Source organism: Theropithecus gelada, unplaced genomic scaffold, assembly GCF_003255815.1.
Source record: "Theropithecus gelada isolate Dixy unplaced genomic scaffold, Tgel_1.0 HiC_scaffold_15987, whole genome shotgun sequence".
NCBI classification, from domain to species: domain Eukaryota; kingdom Metazoa; phylum Chordata; class Mammalia; order Primates; family Cercopithecidae; genus Theropithecus; species Theropithecus gelada.
Genome location: NW_020257754.1, coordinates 330,977 through 346,390, shown reverse-complemented (window position 1 = coordinate 346,390; position 15,414 = coordinate 330,977). Strand labels below are relative to the sequence as shown.

Below are 15,414 nucleotides of genomic sequence, written 5' to 3'. Positions count from 1 at the left end.
TTAGTTGATGCAGTTTCTTCCTAGCCTCGATGGTCTTTACATTTTGGCATGTTTTTGCAATGGCTGGTACCAGTTGTTCCTTTCCATGTTGAGTGCTTCCTTCAGGGTCTCTTGTAAGGCAGGCCTAGTGGTGACAAAATCTCTAAGCATTTGCTTATCTGTAAAGGATTTTATTTCTCCTTCACTTATGAAACTTAGTTTGGCTGGATATGAAATTCTGGGTTTAAAATTCTTTTCTTTAAGAATGTTGAATATTGGCCCCCACTCTCTTCTGGCTTGGAGAGTTTCTGCCGAGAGATCTGCTGTGAGTCTGATGGGCTTCCCTTTGTGGGTAACCTGACCTTTCTCTCTGGCTGCCCTTAAGATTTTTTCCTTCATTTCAACTTTGGTGAATCTGGCAATTATGTGTCCTGGAGTTGCTCTTCTCGAGGAGTATCTTTGTGGCGTTCTCTGTATTTCCTGGATTTGAATGTTGGCCTGCCCTACTAGGTTGGGGAAGTTCTCCTGGATGATATCCTGAAGAGTGTTTTCCAACTTGGTTCCATTTCCCCCCCTCACTTTCAGGCACCCCAATCAGATGTAGATTTGGTCTTTTTACATAATCCCATACTTCTTGCAGGCTTTGTTCATTTCTTTTTCTTCTTTTTTCTTTTGGTTTCTCTTCTCGCTTCATTTCATTCATTTGATCCTCAATCGCTGATACTCTCTTCCAGTTGATCGAGTCGGTTACTGAAGCTTGTGCATTTGTCACGTATTTCTCGTGTCATGGTTTTCATCTCTTTCATTTCGTTTAGGACCTTCTCTGCATTAATTACTCTAGCCATCAATTCTTCCACTTTTTTTTCAAGATTTTTAGTTTCTTTGCGCTGGGTACGTAATTCCTCCTTTAGCTCTGAGAAATTTGATGGACTGAAGCCTTCTTCTCTCATCTCGTCAAAGTCATTCTCCGTCCAGCTTTGATCCGTTGCTGGCGATGAGCTGCGCTCCTTTGCCGGGGGAGATGCGCTCTTATTTTTTGAATTTCCAGCTTTTCTGCCCTGCTTTTTCCCCATCTTTGTGGTTTTATCTGCCTCTGGTCTTTGATGATGGTGATGTACTGATGGGGTTTTGGTGTAGGTGTCCTTCCTGTTTGATAGTTTTCCTTCTAACAGTCAGGACCCTCAGCTGTAGGTCTGTTGGAGATTGCTTGAGGTCCACTCCAGACCCTGTTTGCCTGGGTATCAGCAGCAGAGGCTGCAGAAGATAGAATATTTCTGAACAGCGAGTGTACCTGTCTGATTCTTGCTTTGGAAGCTTTCTCTCAGGGGTGTACTCCACCCTGTGAGGTATGGGGTGTCAACTGCCCCTAGTGGGGGATGTCTCCCAGTTAGGCTACTCAGGGGTCAGGGACCCACTTGAGCAGGGAGTCTGTCCCTTCTCAGATCTCAACCTCCGTGTTGGGAGATCCACTGCTCTCTTCAAAGCTGTCAGACAGAGTCGTTTGCGTCTGCAGAGGTTTCTGCTGGGTTTGTTATTGTTTACTGTGCCCTGACCCCAGAGGTGGAGTCTACAGAGACAGGCAGGTTTCCTTGAGCTGCTGTGAGCTCCACCCAGTTCGAGCTTCCCAGCAGCTTTGTTTACCTACTTAAGCCTCAGCAATGGCGGGCGCCCCTCCCCCAGCCTCGCTGCTGCCTTGCCGGTAGATCAGGGACTGCTGTGCTAGCAATGAGGGAGGCTCTGTGGCTGTGGGACCCTCCCGGCCAGGTGTGGGATATGATCTCCTGGTGTGCCTGTTTGCTTAAAGCGCAGTATTGGGGTGGGAGTTACCCAATTTTCCAGGTGTTGTGTGTCTCAGTTCCCCTGGCTAGGAAAAGGGATTCCCTTCCCCCTTGCGCTTCCCAGGTGAGGCAATGCCTCGCCCTGCTTCAGCTCTGGCTGGTCAGGCTGCAGCAGCTGACCAGCACCGATCGTCCGGAACTCCCCAGTGAGATGAACCCAGTACCTCAGTTGAAAATGCAGAAATCACCGGTCTTCTGTGTCACTCGCGCTGGGAGTTGGAGACTGGAGCTGTTCCTATTCGGCCATCTTGCTCCGCCCCCCCCCCCCCCCCGTGCTTTATTTTTTTATAGTGGTAAACTTTTTTGCTGAGTTTTTCTTCCTTTAAAATAGATGCATGAAAAGAACTAATGTAAACTGTACCAATGCCTTCTTCACCTGAAAGGAATCAAAACTATACATAGGTGATTATTATTTAACCATATGTCTGATTTCCAGCTGGTAGTGGCTCCCGGCATTGAACTTGAAGCTTTATGCAGGTTCTTCCTACTCTGCTAACAATATAGTAATCTGTAAACAGATGTGACACAGATGTAGAATGTTGCTATTAAAAACAATTCTCACTTCACCACCCCTCAAAAAAGTGAGACAGACATACAGATTCCATCCCCTCACATATACCGTTTTTTTTTTTTTTTTTTTTTTTTTGAGACAAAGTCTTGCTCTGTTGCCTAGCCTGGAGTGCACTGGTGCAGTCTCGGCTCACTGCAACCTCTGCCTCTCGGACTAAAGCGGTTCTCCTGCCTCAGCCTCCTGAGTAGCTGGGATTACAGGCATGTGCCACCGCACCTGGCTAATTTTTGTATTTTCAGTAGAGACAGGGTTTTGCCATGTTGGCCAGGCTGGTCTCGAACTCCTGACCTCAGGTAATCTGCCTGCCTCAGCCTCCCAGAGTGCTGGGATTACAGGTGTGAGCCACCATGCCTGGCCACAGATTCCCTTTTAGTTGAGGTCTTTGACCAAGTGTACTTTCCCTACTCAGGCCCTGCAGTCAACCATCAGTTTTTTTTCCCCAGCCTGATGTTAAATCCGCTGATAGATAAGGGAGGAATGAGGTTATTTCAGCCTAGTAGCTGCTCATGAAGGTGATGGCTTTAGTTGCAGGAGGAAGTAGCAGCTTTGAAAAGTAGCAGAACTAGGATCAAGCTCCTATTATATTCTTAACTAAAAAGGTTTAGATTCACCTATTTATTGAATCTTACTAATAGACCAGGATAGGCAGTAAATTTAAATTTGTAGGAGTCAGAATCTAAAGTTCATGGGTAAGGCAGAAATGAAAAATTATCCTTGGTTGGGCGCAGTGACTCGTGCCTGTAACCCCAGCACTTGGGGGAGGCTGAGGTGGGTGAATCACTTGAGGTCAGGAATTTGAGACCAGCTTGACCAACATGGTGAAACCCCGTCTCTACTAAAAATACAAAAAATTAGCCGGGTATGGTGGTGCATGCCTGTAATCCTAGTTCCTCAGGAGGCTGAGGTAGGAGAATGGCTAGAACCCAGGAGGTGGAGGTTGCAGTGAGTTGAGATTGCGCTACCGCACTCCAGCCTGGGTGACAGAGTGGGACTCTGTCTCAAAAAATAAAAAATAAATAAATAAATTAAATAATAATTATCCTTAAAGTTCCCCAGGGAAGTCACATGTTGGAGATTTATCTCTTAGAAAGTGCAACATAGCCAGTCTTTCTTCTAAGTCAAGCCTTTACCCTTGCTAGGTGCACATTTTGTTTTGATTCATTGGGAGACAGCCTGGAAATAAGAGCATGGACTCTGAATCTGGGTTGTCTGGGTTCCAGTTTGGCTCTACCACTTACTAGTTGAAACTGAAATGATGTCAAGATGCCAGTGTTACAGGCCAAGGGGAATAAGTTCAGAAGATCTTTATTTGTATTGGTTTATTTCTGTATTTATCTCAGGAAATTAGGATTCAAGATATAAATTTACCTAAGCTAATATTATTGCCCATTATGAAAAACATTTCCTCCCTGATCTTTGAAGATTTGGTATTCTCTCAGTTTTTATAATTGAGTATTTGTTTTGGTTTGCTTTTATATCTTCTCAATTTTTATAATTCTCTCAATTTTTATAATTGAGTGTTTGTTTTATATTCTCTCAATTTTTTATTCTCTCAATTTTATATTCTCTCAATTTTTGTAATTGAGTATTTGTTTTGGTTTGTTTTTATATCTTCTCTAAAAGTTAATGTGAAGGTTAGCATAGTATCTTTATATATATGCTGTTGTTAAAAATGACAGATTTAGGAAAGATTACCTTAAAATAATATAAATTAGCTAATCTCTTAGGTGTATCTTATACAATTAGAGGTGCTTTTATGTTTCTTTTTAAAATAGAATTATAGTTAATCATTCAACTATCTCTCCTTGTAGTTAATCCTGAAAGAAGTTGACTCACTATTGTATGTCGACACTGATATCCTTTTTTTACGACCAGTTGATGATATTTGGTCTTTACTAAAGAAATTTAATTCCACACAAATTGCTGCAATGGCACCAGAACATGAGGAACCTCGAATAGGATGGTATAATCGCTTTGCTAGGCATCCATACTATGGAAAAACTGGAGTAAACTCTGGAGTTATGTTGATGAATATGACTCGAATGAGAAGGAAGTATTTCAAGGTAAGTCACTAATACGGGTAGTTGTTAACATTTCTCTAAAAACCTTCTAAATTGTTGGCTTTTCAATTTAGTTTTTAATTGATAAAGAATTTTTCTATTTAGAATAATCTAGAATATTAGAGGAATCTAGATATCTAGATTTATCTAGAAGTGTGTTCATATTATTCTGTTTAACAGCATTACAATAGGTCAAACCAGTTGACATGACAATGAAGTAAGATAACAGTGCACTAAGTCGTGAACATCATCTCCCTAGATTGCCATTCCAGGAAGCAGATGTTATTTTGTAGTTGTACATTCATAGAATACATAGAATCTAAATTATGATATACCTTAGGGACAACATGGAGTTGCAGTTAAGAGCATAGACTCTGCAACCTGTTTGTTCTCAACCTGTAAAATGGAAATGATAGCACTACCAATGTCTTGGGACTTTTGGGAGGAGTAAATGAGTTAGAACAGTGGCTGACACATAGTAAATGTTATCTATTATGGTGTTATTGGAAGTTAACTTTAAAAATTCCTACATGTTTCCAGTATTTCAAATTGTGGGATCAGTAGAAAAGTCAGACTATTTAAATTCTCTGAGTGTGCATTTAGACGACATCAGTATGTGCTACCATTTACCAGTTTTATGTAGATTAGTTTTATATCTAAATTGCAAGTCACTGTAGTTTGCTTGCTCTGGAATCAAACTGGCTTTCTGTGTAGTTTTGCCTCTTGTGCAGTACTTAACTACTAGCCATTTAGTTAACTTTCAAGTATAAGTTCTCTCAGCTGAATAAGATAATAAACAGACTTAACTAAGTTAATTTAAAAGAGATCTGTTGAAAATTCTTAGTAGATCCTGGTATGAAGTAAGCATTAAAATGTTAGCTAAAAACAGTGACTTCTGAGCAAACACTGTTCCCTCTAGGAGTATAGACTTACTGTTTATTCCTTTATGTCTCATTAGGACTCAGTTAAACATTAAGGGATATCATGTCTCTTATGGTATGAGTATATGTGTACATTTATATGTATATATTTTTGTCATGTATTTTTGATATGGTATCTGGTGGGATGGAATTTATTCTTCCTACATGTCTGATTTAAGCCTTTGCCTCATTTGGAACTGTTTCCTCTTACCTTTGGTATAGGCAGCAGTACTGCTGTAGCCATTACCGTATGCCAACACTTCAGTCTTAGAAGTCTGACAGCTATTACCGGTCACTGTTCTATTCTGTTGATCTGGTAAACTTAGGTTTTTTTTTTTGCCTTCCCTTTTCCGAACCTTTTTAAAGTCCTGTTTTAAATTTAGTTTTGTCTCCCACAACTGATTGCATTAATAAGCCCATAATAAGCCCAGTGTTAGGTAACCTCTGCTCTTGTTTAACAGAGAACATCTCTCTTTGGTTACCAAGTTTGTTATTATATATCTTGAATTTTTAAATTTCATGTACTATAAAGTTGTACTAAATATAATAAAACTAGGATAGTAACATGATTGTTATTTTCTGATTGTTAGACTATGCACAGTGATCTTATACCAGAAGATGGTGCTGTAAGATTATCTGCAAAAAAATAATGTGACTTCTCAATAACTGCGTTTGAAATATATGAAATTAATAGAAGTCTAGTGTTGCAAAGAACTATAGGGATAATATAATACCCTTTGATTACAACTTAAAAATAGCTATATAGTTCAAATCCATTGTTTTAAAAATTATTTTATTCTTATTTTACTTTTTTGTAGAGAACAGTCTCTACAAAAAAAAGAGTTGCCCAGGCTGGTCTTTAACTCCTGGCCTCAAGTGATCCTCCCGTGCTGGGATTATAGGCATGAACCACTGCGCTTGGCCAGATTTACTGTTTTTTTACTTACCTATTACTTATTTAAATATCATTCATAAATACTTTAATAGTTTCTCCCTTTCCCTTTTTCTTTTGTTTTTCTCTGACATATTTCTAAACTACCTAGAGATGTAATTATGGGGGTTGGAATAATTTCTAAACTTTCAAACCTTTTTTTCTTCTGCACATTACTGACTATGAAAAAAAATACAAGATGATTGGTTGTACTTTAATTCAGCAGGTATAATTTACTTCACACCTACTATTCCTATGTTACAAACAACCCTATTCTTGTTCCTTGGAACATACTCAGATTTGCTTCGTTTTCAAATATTATTATACTTAGAATTGTCGAGATGGTCCTACAAAATTTATTGATTTTTAATTCCTTTTCTCATATATTTTTATTTTTCTTGATCTCTATGTCTATAGCAAACATTGTCTTGGTTTTTTTCCTGCCATCTACAGTTTCTAGCACAGGTCTTAAATTTTAGAAATTTAGCAATATAACTGAGTTACTTATAATCGCTTTCCAAACTGTTTTATACAGATTCGCGACTATTGCTTCATGGTTCTTAACCCATGTACAGCCACAATACAAATTTAGGACAAAGGTCATAGTTTAAGTTATTTATTTGTTTTGCTGTCACCTGGTTCTTACCACTCATGGCTGTTCATTTCCAACCTGATGTATTATAGTTACGTATATTAAAAAGTTAAAATAGGACCAGGTGTGGTGGCTCAACGCCTGTAATTCCAAGACTTTGGAAGGCCGAGGTGGGCAGATCACTTGAGGCCAGGAGTGTGAGACCAGTCTGACCAACACGGTGAAACCCCATCTCTACTAAAAATAGAAAAAATTAGCTGTGCATAGTGGTGCATGCCTGTATTCCCAGCTACTTGGGAGGCTGGGACAGAATCACTTGAACCAGGGAGCAGTGAGCTGATATCACGCCACTGCACTCCAGCCTGAGTGACAGAGCTACAGTGTGAGTGAGACTCTTTGTCTCAAAAGAAAAAAAAAAATGTACATTCAAATACTTTAATAATTAATTATTTAATTAAATAAATATTTTAATTTAAAATTAATTTAAAAATTCTTTTTAAAAAGCATATAATTTTTAATCTCATAATTGTATATTTGTTAGACAATGAATAACATTGATTAAATGATTATGTTCTATTTTGCATAATCATATTTGCAGTGTTGAATCTCTATTAGGGTATTTATTTTCTCTCCTTCTAAAAAATGTATTACTGTATTTCTTAACCTTTTCCTGTTTATTAGAGAAAAACCAAAGAGTATAAATTAGACATGGTGGGAATCTTTTCTTTGTTAGTTTACTTTGCCCTTTTCAAATGTCTGTATATTACTTTGTATTTTTTTGTCTGTTTGCTCCACCTACTGAGGGCAGGATGTGTCTTTTGTACAGCTTTTTATTAAGAATATTTAGCATGGTGTCTGACATAAAGTAGCAACTTGATAGATAATTGCTAGCAAAGGAGAGTCAGATGAAGGTTTTAGAAACTAGGCCATGAATGAATTATTGAAAAATACTGGAAAAGAGAACACTGTGTGTGAAGTAGTTACAGTGTTTTTACATATTTGTAAGATGTATGTGATAGAAGACTTTCCTTGTGTTAGTACATAGCTTATGAGAGCAGAATAGTAACAATGTACATCTTGCCAAAGGACTTTTTAAAGTGAAGTAACTAGTCTTTGGGAATTGATGAGTTCCCACTTTTTTCTTGGATGCTCTTTAATTTTATATGTATGTATAGGACAGGCTGATAATGATAGTCCATACATTTTCAAAGCATGCTTAATTTAAAAAATGAAACTAATTGATCTTAATGTAACATACATGTATTTGGTCATAGGTTTGCTAAATTTTGTAAAATTAGAACATTTTCTGTTTTAAATGTTATGAAACTAAATTATGTTTATAAATATTCAAAAAATTCATTGTAGAATAAAAAGACAGATTTGCTCTTGACATATCTCTCCACACTTTCATGCCTCCACCCAGAGTGACACTATAAACTTGGCTGTGTGTTCTTTGGACCTTTTAAAAAGTGTATTTTGAGGCTGGGTGCCGTGGCTTATGTGTGTAATGCCAGCACTTTGGGAGGCCGAGGCAGGTGGATCACTTGAGGTCAGGAGTTCGAGACCAGCCTGGCTAATATGGTGAAACCCCATCTCTACTAAAAACACAAAAATTAGCCAGACACGGTGGCAGGTGCCTGTAATTCCAGCTACTTGGGAGCCTGAGACATGAGAATCACTTGAACCCAGAAGGTGGAGGTTGCAGTGAGCCGAGATTGTGCCACTGCACTCCAGCCTGGGCGACAGAGTGAGACTCCATCTCAAAAAAAAAAAAAAAAAAAAAAAGATATTTTGAAACAAGCATATGCGTGTATTAGCATTTAGATATAGGATTCTTTTATACATTTTCAGCTTGCTTTTTTCACTTAGTAAATAGTTGACTGGTTGACTGACTTCTATGTCATTATACATAATCACATTTTTAATGTGTGTATGATGTGGAGAATGGATGATTTTATTTTCTTTTTTTGTGTGTACCTAGTATGGATATGTAGTTGTATGGCTGAAAATATATTTTAAATTTTGTATTTTCTTGACTATACTACCGGTGTGGTTAAAAATATTTTCTTACAATTTGTAGCCATTTCTGTTTCTTCTTTTGTGAATGGCTGCTTGCCCATATCCTTTGCCCACTTCTTGGTTTTCTCTTTCTTATTCACTTGAACTCTTTTTATATGTAATGCCTCTTTGTTAAACTCATTTCTCATACTTTTCATTGGTTGTCTTGGATAGTCTAGGTTATATCATTAGCAGATAATACTAGCGTTATCTCTTCTTTTCCAAATAGTTTTCTAATAGGACTTTTTTCTTTAAGGTTTTTTTCTTTTTTAATTTTTTTCCTAAGACTGCACTGGCCTCTTAATTTTGTCTTTCGTTGATTTTCTTTGAATAGATACATTTCTTGTAAGATATATATTCAAATATATATATTTGATTCATATTGGTTTTTAAAATTTAAATATATATCTATATTTCTCTGTATATTTGAATAGATAGAATCACTTGAAGACTTTAACGTGGTGTTGTACAAGGGCTCCACCAGTTCTGCCTGTTGAAAGTGTTGCTGGTTTTTGTCCTTGTGTAATTGATATTTTTCTTTTCAGATCCTAAGAATGTTTCCTTAACATACTCAATGACTTATTTCTAAGAGTTATCTTTTCAAATTGTTTCCTTAAGTAAAACTTGTTTTAGTCGTTTTCCAGATTAAAAAAAATTCTGGTTATAATTACTGTTTACTGTGTTCTAAGAAATTTCACACAAGGATAATACAATTGTAGCAGATCAATTTAAGTATGTGGATTTTTTTTTCCACGAATTCTGGCCTTCTCTTTTTTGAAGGATAGATTGTTTATATCATCACTGAATTTACTATAAATTATACAGTAGCTTATAACAGTGTTTCTCAAACTGTGTCAAAGAATTAATTTTTTAAAAATTTTCAGTATTTTATGAGCCAATACTTTTGTAAAAGATAGATTGCTGGAAAAATAAATAGACATAAAACTATTCTATTAACTTGCTGTAAAAGTTTCAGAATCTTACTCTTAATTTCTGTACTTAATTACTTAATCTTATTGAGGACATAGAAAAAATTTACATATTAGCACACTATGTGAACTGCACTATGAAGAATACTGGTTTTTACTCTGGATAGTTTAAAAGGGTCACATAGATCTAAAAGGCCCAGTATTCAAGTCTACCCCTTCCGACACCAGGTTCTCACTGGACTCAGTTACTTGCTTCCTTAAGTATTTAACTTTGAGTTTTCAAATAACAAGTTTTGAGCATTAAAAAAAACAAGCATTACATTCAGTATCTGAAAAAACATTAAATTCAGTACCTTCTTTATTTAAAAAAAACGAAATATAAATTGATGGATTATTGGTATAATATTTTTATCTTATTTCAAAAGGCAGCATTGTGCTTAGTGGCTAAACATTAGGAGCTTTCCAGTTAAAATGAAGATAAGGATATCTGTTAATATTACCATAACTTTTTTTTTTTTTTTTTGGAGACAGGGTCTCATTCTGTCACCCACGCTGGAGTGCAGTGGTGTGATCTTGGCTCACTGCAAACGTTCACCTCCCAGACTCGAGTGATCCTCCCACCTCAACCTTCCAAGTGGCTGGGACCACAGGCGTGTACCACCATGCGTGGCTAATATTTTGTACTTTCGGTACAGGGTTTCACCATATTGCCCAGGCTGGTCTCGAATTCCTGAACTCAAGTGATGTGTCTGCCTAGGCCTCCCAAAGTGTCGGGATTACAGGCGTGAGCCACTGTGCCTGTCACTATAACTATTAAGTAATATTTAAATGGCAGTTTTCAGCGTGGAGGAATAACAAGCTCCCATGTTAGACAAGTGAAAGAAATAGGTATAAAAAATTAGATAGGATGTAAAATTATTATTTGCATGACATATTTATATCCCTGAAAAACTTCAACCTATTAAAACTACTGTAAACATTAAGGACATGTAATTAATTTGGCTGGGTTGAAAATTAAAATACAGAAATTGCTGCTTTTAAAAGGAGAGTCAAACCGTTTACTGTGCTGGCTGACTCCAGGGGTTCTTTCTTAAGTAACCTATATGGTCTCCTCCTGAAAACAGTGTTGATATGCCAATTAGTTGATATCCAAGAATAGGAAAATACTTTTGCTAGCAGGGTTGTAATTCTGATAGCAAAGCTTACAGTCATTAAAATGGGTTGGGTGAATCTGTTAGCTCTTCAATAGTATGAGAGGCATCAGGAGACTAGGGTCTCTTTCTTGGAGTGCAGTCGTAATATTGCCAAAGATGCCAGTCCTAACTTGCCTCCCTCTGGGACGGTGAGAGTTTATGGGACTACATACATCTGCTAGACTGGACCCAGTTATTTTCCTTAGCAAATCTTCTTTGACTTTGTATGTCATTCATGGTGCCTCTTTACAGAATTCTTTGCGTGCATTTTCTAATGTACAAGTAGCAACCTTTTAGAAGATAAAATGGAATCCTCTCAAAAGAGATAGTATACATAGGAACAAACTTGAAAGAAATTGGCAGTATATGTGTATATACACACACATATATATATTTTTTAAATGTAATAAGATAAATGAACACTTAAATAAGTAGGAAGACATATTATGTTTTTGGATAGGAAAATCCATCATAAAAAGGCCAGTTCTCTATGAGAATTTTTTACTACAAGTAGACACAAAGCTCATAAATTTCTGCTGCTTTGTTCTTCTTCCCCACTTCCTCTGCAGCCTTGATTTTTGTCAATCATACTGTTTTTTAGTGTTTAACTTTAGTTATGTATGCATTTTTTAACTTGATTTATCAATTTCAGAATGATCTATTTCAACTGCCAATTATAAAAGTTAAGCAAATCAATCTGAGAATAATAACCATCATGGTAAAAAAATAATAATAGCTAACACTGAATATTTACCATGTGTCAGGTGCTATTCCAAGCACTTTAAATTTATATGTTAACAGTTTTAATCATCAACAACTCTGACGTAGGTACCAAAACTATCTTCATTTTAAGATAAGGACACAGTTACTTTCGCTTTCTTTCCTGACTTACTAGTTTTATCACTGCCACATACAACTTCCTTTTGTTATCTTCTCTTTTACTGGACAGCCCTTCTCACATTTAGGGTTGGAAATGTCACTTGATATTGTGAGGAGTTTGCATTTCTCTTTGTGGCTTTGTAATGGTTACTGTGGGTTACTGTAATATCTTTTGAATGTTTTTATCAACAGAATGATATGACAACTGTACGACTACAATGGGGAGATATACTTATGCCATTGCTTAAAAAATACAAACTGAACATCACATGGGGTGATCAAGATCTATTGAATATCGTGTTTTTTCATAATCCAGGTAATTATCTAAATTCCTTTTATTTGCATTACAAAATCACAGATACTGAGTGAAAAAGGAAAACATGCAGTTATCTGATTCTGTCTTATATTAATGATTATTGCTATTTATGTTTAAGACAGAGTAAAACTTTTCTTGAATTTTGCTTTAATTGGAAGAGATCTAAATGCCGAACATTTTTCATTAATTCTTTCTTGTAAGAGCTGTATTTTTTAACTAAAAGTTTTGCATAATGTTACATTTGTGGAATTAGGGGTATTTGCTTCATTGTCTGGTCTTTTCTTTATGTAGAAAGCCTTTTTGTTTTTCCGTGTCAATGGAATTATCGACCAGATCATTGTATATATGGAAGCAATTGCCAAGAAGCAGAAGAAGAAGGAATCTTTATTCTTCATGGGAACAGAGGTGTTTACCATGACGATAAGCAACCAGCATTTAGAGCTGTTTATGAAGCACTAAGAAGTGTAAGATTTGCCTTTTCTGTTTTTTTAACTTTGTGTTTGAAAATACTTTCAAGCTAATGGTTAGTTTACAAAAATAGTACAAAGAATTTTTATACACCCTCAGCCTCATTTGTTACTAACATTTTGCCTTATTTGCTTTGTCATTGATTCTCTCTCTACTTTTTTTTCTGAAAACAATGTAGTTGTTTTTTCAGAAAACTTAAATTTGATTGTAAGTTGCATACATTAAGGTCTTTTACCCCTAAAAACTTCGGTTTTTTTTTTTAAACTAATTAAAGGACATTCTCTTATTAACCACAGTACATATATCAAGCTAGAAAATTTAATACTGATGGAATACATTAATCTGCCATCCATATGGCTTTACTCTCTTTGAACTAGAACAGTTTCTCAGTCTTTGTCTTATATGACATTGGCATATTTCGACAATAGAGCCTCTTCACCCCTTTTTTTTATTAGAATGTTCTTCATTTTGGCCTAATGCTTCCTTACAATTAGATTCAGGATATACATATCTGCTCAGAATACTCTATAGGTGGTGAGATGTCCTTCTCAGGCTCTCATAGTCATAGTCCCCTTTGTCTGCCCCTTGCTGGTGATGTTGATTTTGATCAGTCAGTCAAAATGTCGTTAATTTTCTCCACAGTGTAGTTATTTTTCCTTTTATAAGCAGCCTATGGGGAGAACCTTTTAAAATCATGTAAATATTCTGCTTCTCATTAAAATTTTCCTACAAGATTTAGCATCTGTTGTTGGTTCTTGCTCAAAACAATCTTCACTATGTTATTTGCAAATTGATGATTGTTCAATACTAGCATTCCTTCCACATACATCATTTGACACTTGGCATGCATCTGTAAGGAAGAGCTCTCCCTTTTGCACATATATTGACGTTTATATAATCAGTATGAACCCTTTGATACTTATTTTCTCCAGTGATTTGTAATTCATTATTTCCTTCTAATTATGTTGATGCTAAAGTTGTTCCAGATATGGCCACTGGGAGCCCCAGTGGCTATTTCTTGTGCCCCTTTGACATGTGCTCATGACTTTGAGTACCTCCTTTATTTTCTGTTCCAACAAAATATTCCAGGTTTATTTTATACTTTCCCTGCCCTACCCTTGAAATTAGTCATCTGGCAAAGGAGCTCTCCTTCCCTTTAGTAGGCTCTGAATGTTAAGCATGTTTATTGCTACCGTGGTCTCATTGCTTCTGAGCTTTCTCAGTGGCAGAGCTAGGAAGTATAAGCATGCACACATGATGTTATGTGTTCACACCTGATTCTCTAATTCCAGGCCATTCTTCCAAGGCTCTTCTTTGCTTTCTTCTACTCTATATTTTATCTCCTTTCTTCCACAGTTAGAATCCTGACTTCTATCAATAACACATTTTCTCATTTGCTTAATCCTACAATTATTTAAAATAATTTCAGAAATGTTCCATTCATACCATTGTCTCCACCCCCAAACCAACTTACTAAAAATGGCTTAGGATTTGTTTTCAGTCCTTCCTCTTCCTCTCCTCTGCTCCCAGACAAGGGTGTGTACCCAATACTGTATTCATAGGTTACTTGGATTAGTTCTTTTTTTCTGATCTTACAGTGTGATTATTTTATTCATTTGAAATACAGTTGGATTCATTTGTTTCTGTATGCTTTCAGTTTTAGGTTTTTTTCCACTATCTTTGTTGATATAATTGCATTTTTTGATAGGGGGATATTAATACACTTCACAAAGTCAGAATTACATAAGAGTTTACTCTCATGTAACCTGTTATCTTAGCCCTTTCATCCTAACTGCCCCCTACCTCTATAGGGTACCAATTTCATTGTTTTCTGGTTTATCCTTTCTGTGTTTTTAATAAGATGAGCAGATGTGTGTATGTTTTGTAATTTCCATTTTTTTACACAAAAGGTAGTTTAGTGTATATCTTCCTTCATTCTTTGCTTTCTATACTTAAAATATTCTGGAGATATTTCTCTCTCTTTTTTTTTTTTTTTTTTTTAAAAAAAAACAACTGTATGGTACTGTATTTTATGTATGTACCAGAGTTTATTCAACCATTCTCTATGTTTGGACATTTTGGTAGTTTCCAGTAGCTTGAATTATAAATAATGCAGCAGTGTACAGTTAGCTGTGTCATATATATATTTGTATTGTTGGAAGGTGAGTCTTCATGGTAAATTCCTGGAAGTGGGATTATTGGATTGAAATTATTACCTGTGTTCCTCCGTAGGGATTGTTTGTATTCCTGCCAATGATTTATGAGACAGTCTGTTCCCCACATCCTCATCAACAGAGTATAGTATTAGGCTTTTAAAATTTTGTCATTCTGATGGGTGAGAAATTGAATCTTAGTGTAGTTTTAATTTGCATTTCTCTTTTGAGTGAAGTTTAATCTTTTTATATATTTATGAACTATTTTTATATCTTTCTGGGAGTAAATTTTCTTTTAAATGTTTCACCTATACTTCTATAGGTTTTTAAAAAATAACTAATGAAACATAATTTATATGCCGCAAAGTTCACCCATTTAAAAAATATAATTCAGTAGCTTTTAGCATGTTTGCAGAATTATACAACCATCATTATTACCATGAGGGCGTTTGGGCTTTGTCACCCTCTCCTTCCTTTAATTGTTAAAAGTTCTTTGTATGTTAGGAATATTAGTACTTTTCCTGTGA

The 15,414-nt window shown here is 36.0% G+C and overlaps 1 protein-coding gene across 2 annotated transcripts in view; it reads left to right on the top strand.

The window, feature by feature from the left end:
• Window positions 1–15,414, top strand: part of LOC112617273 (glucoside xylosyltransferase 1) — a 70,026-nt gene that overhangs the window by 41,932 nt on the left and 12,680 nt on the right. For both annotated transcript variants that reach the window (XM_025374013.1, XM_025374014.1), the window contains 3 exons: window positions 4,200–4,451; window positions 12,143–12,266; window positions 12,558–12,730. In XM_025374013.1, the coding sequence (XP_025229798.1) occupies window positions 4,200–4,451; window positions 12,143–12,266; window positions 12,558–12,730 (549 nt within the window). The remainder of the gene's footprint in view (window positions 1–4,199; window positions 4,452–12,142; window positions 12,267–12,557; window positions 12,731–15,414) is intronic.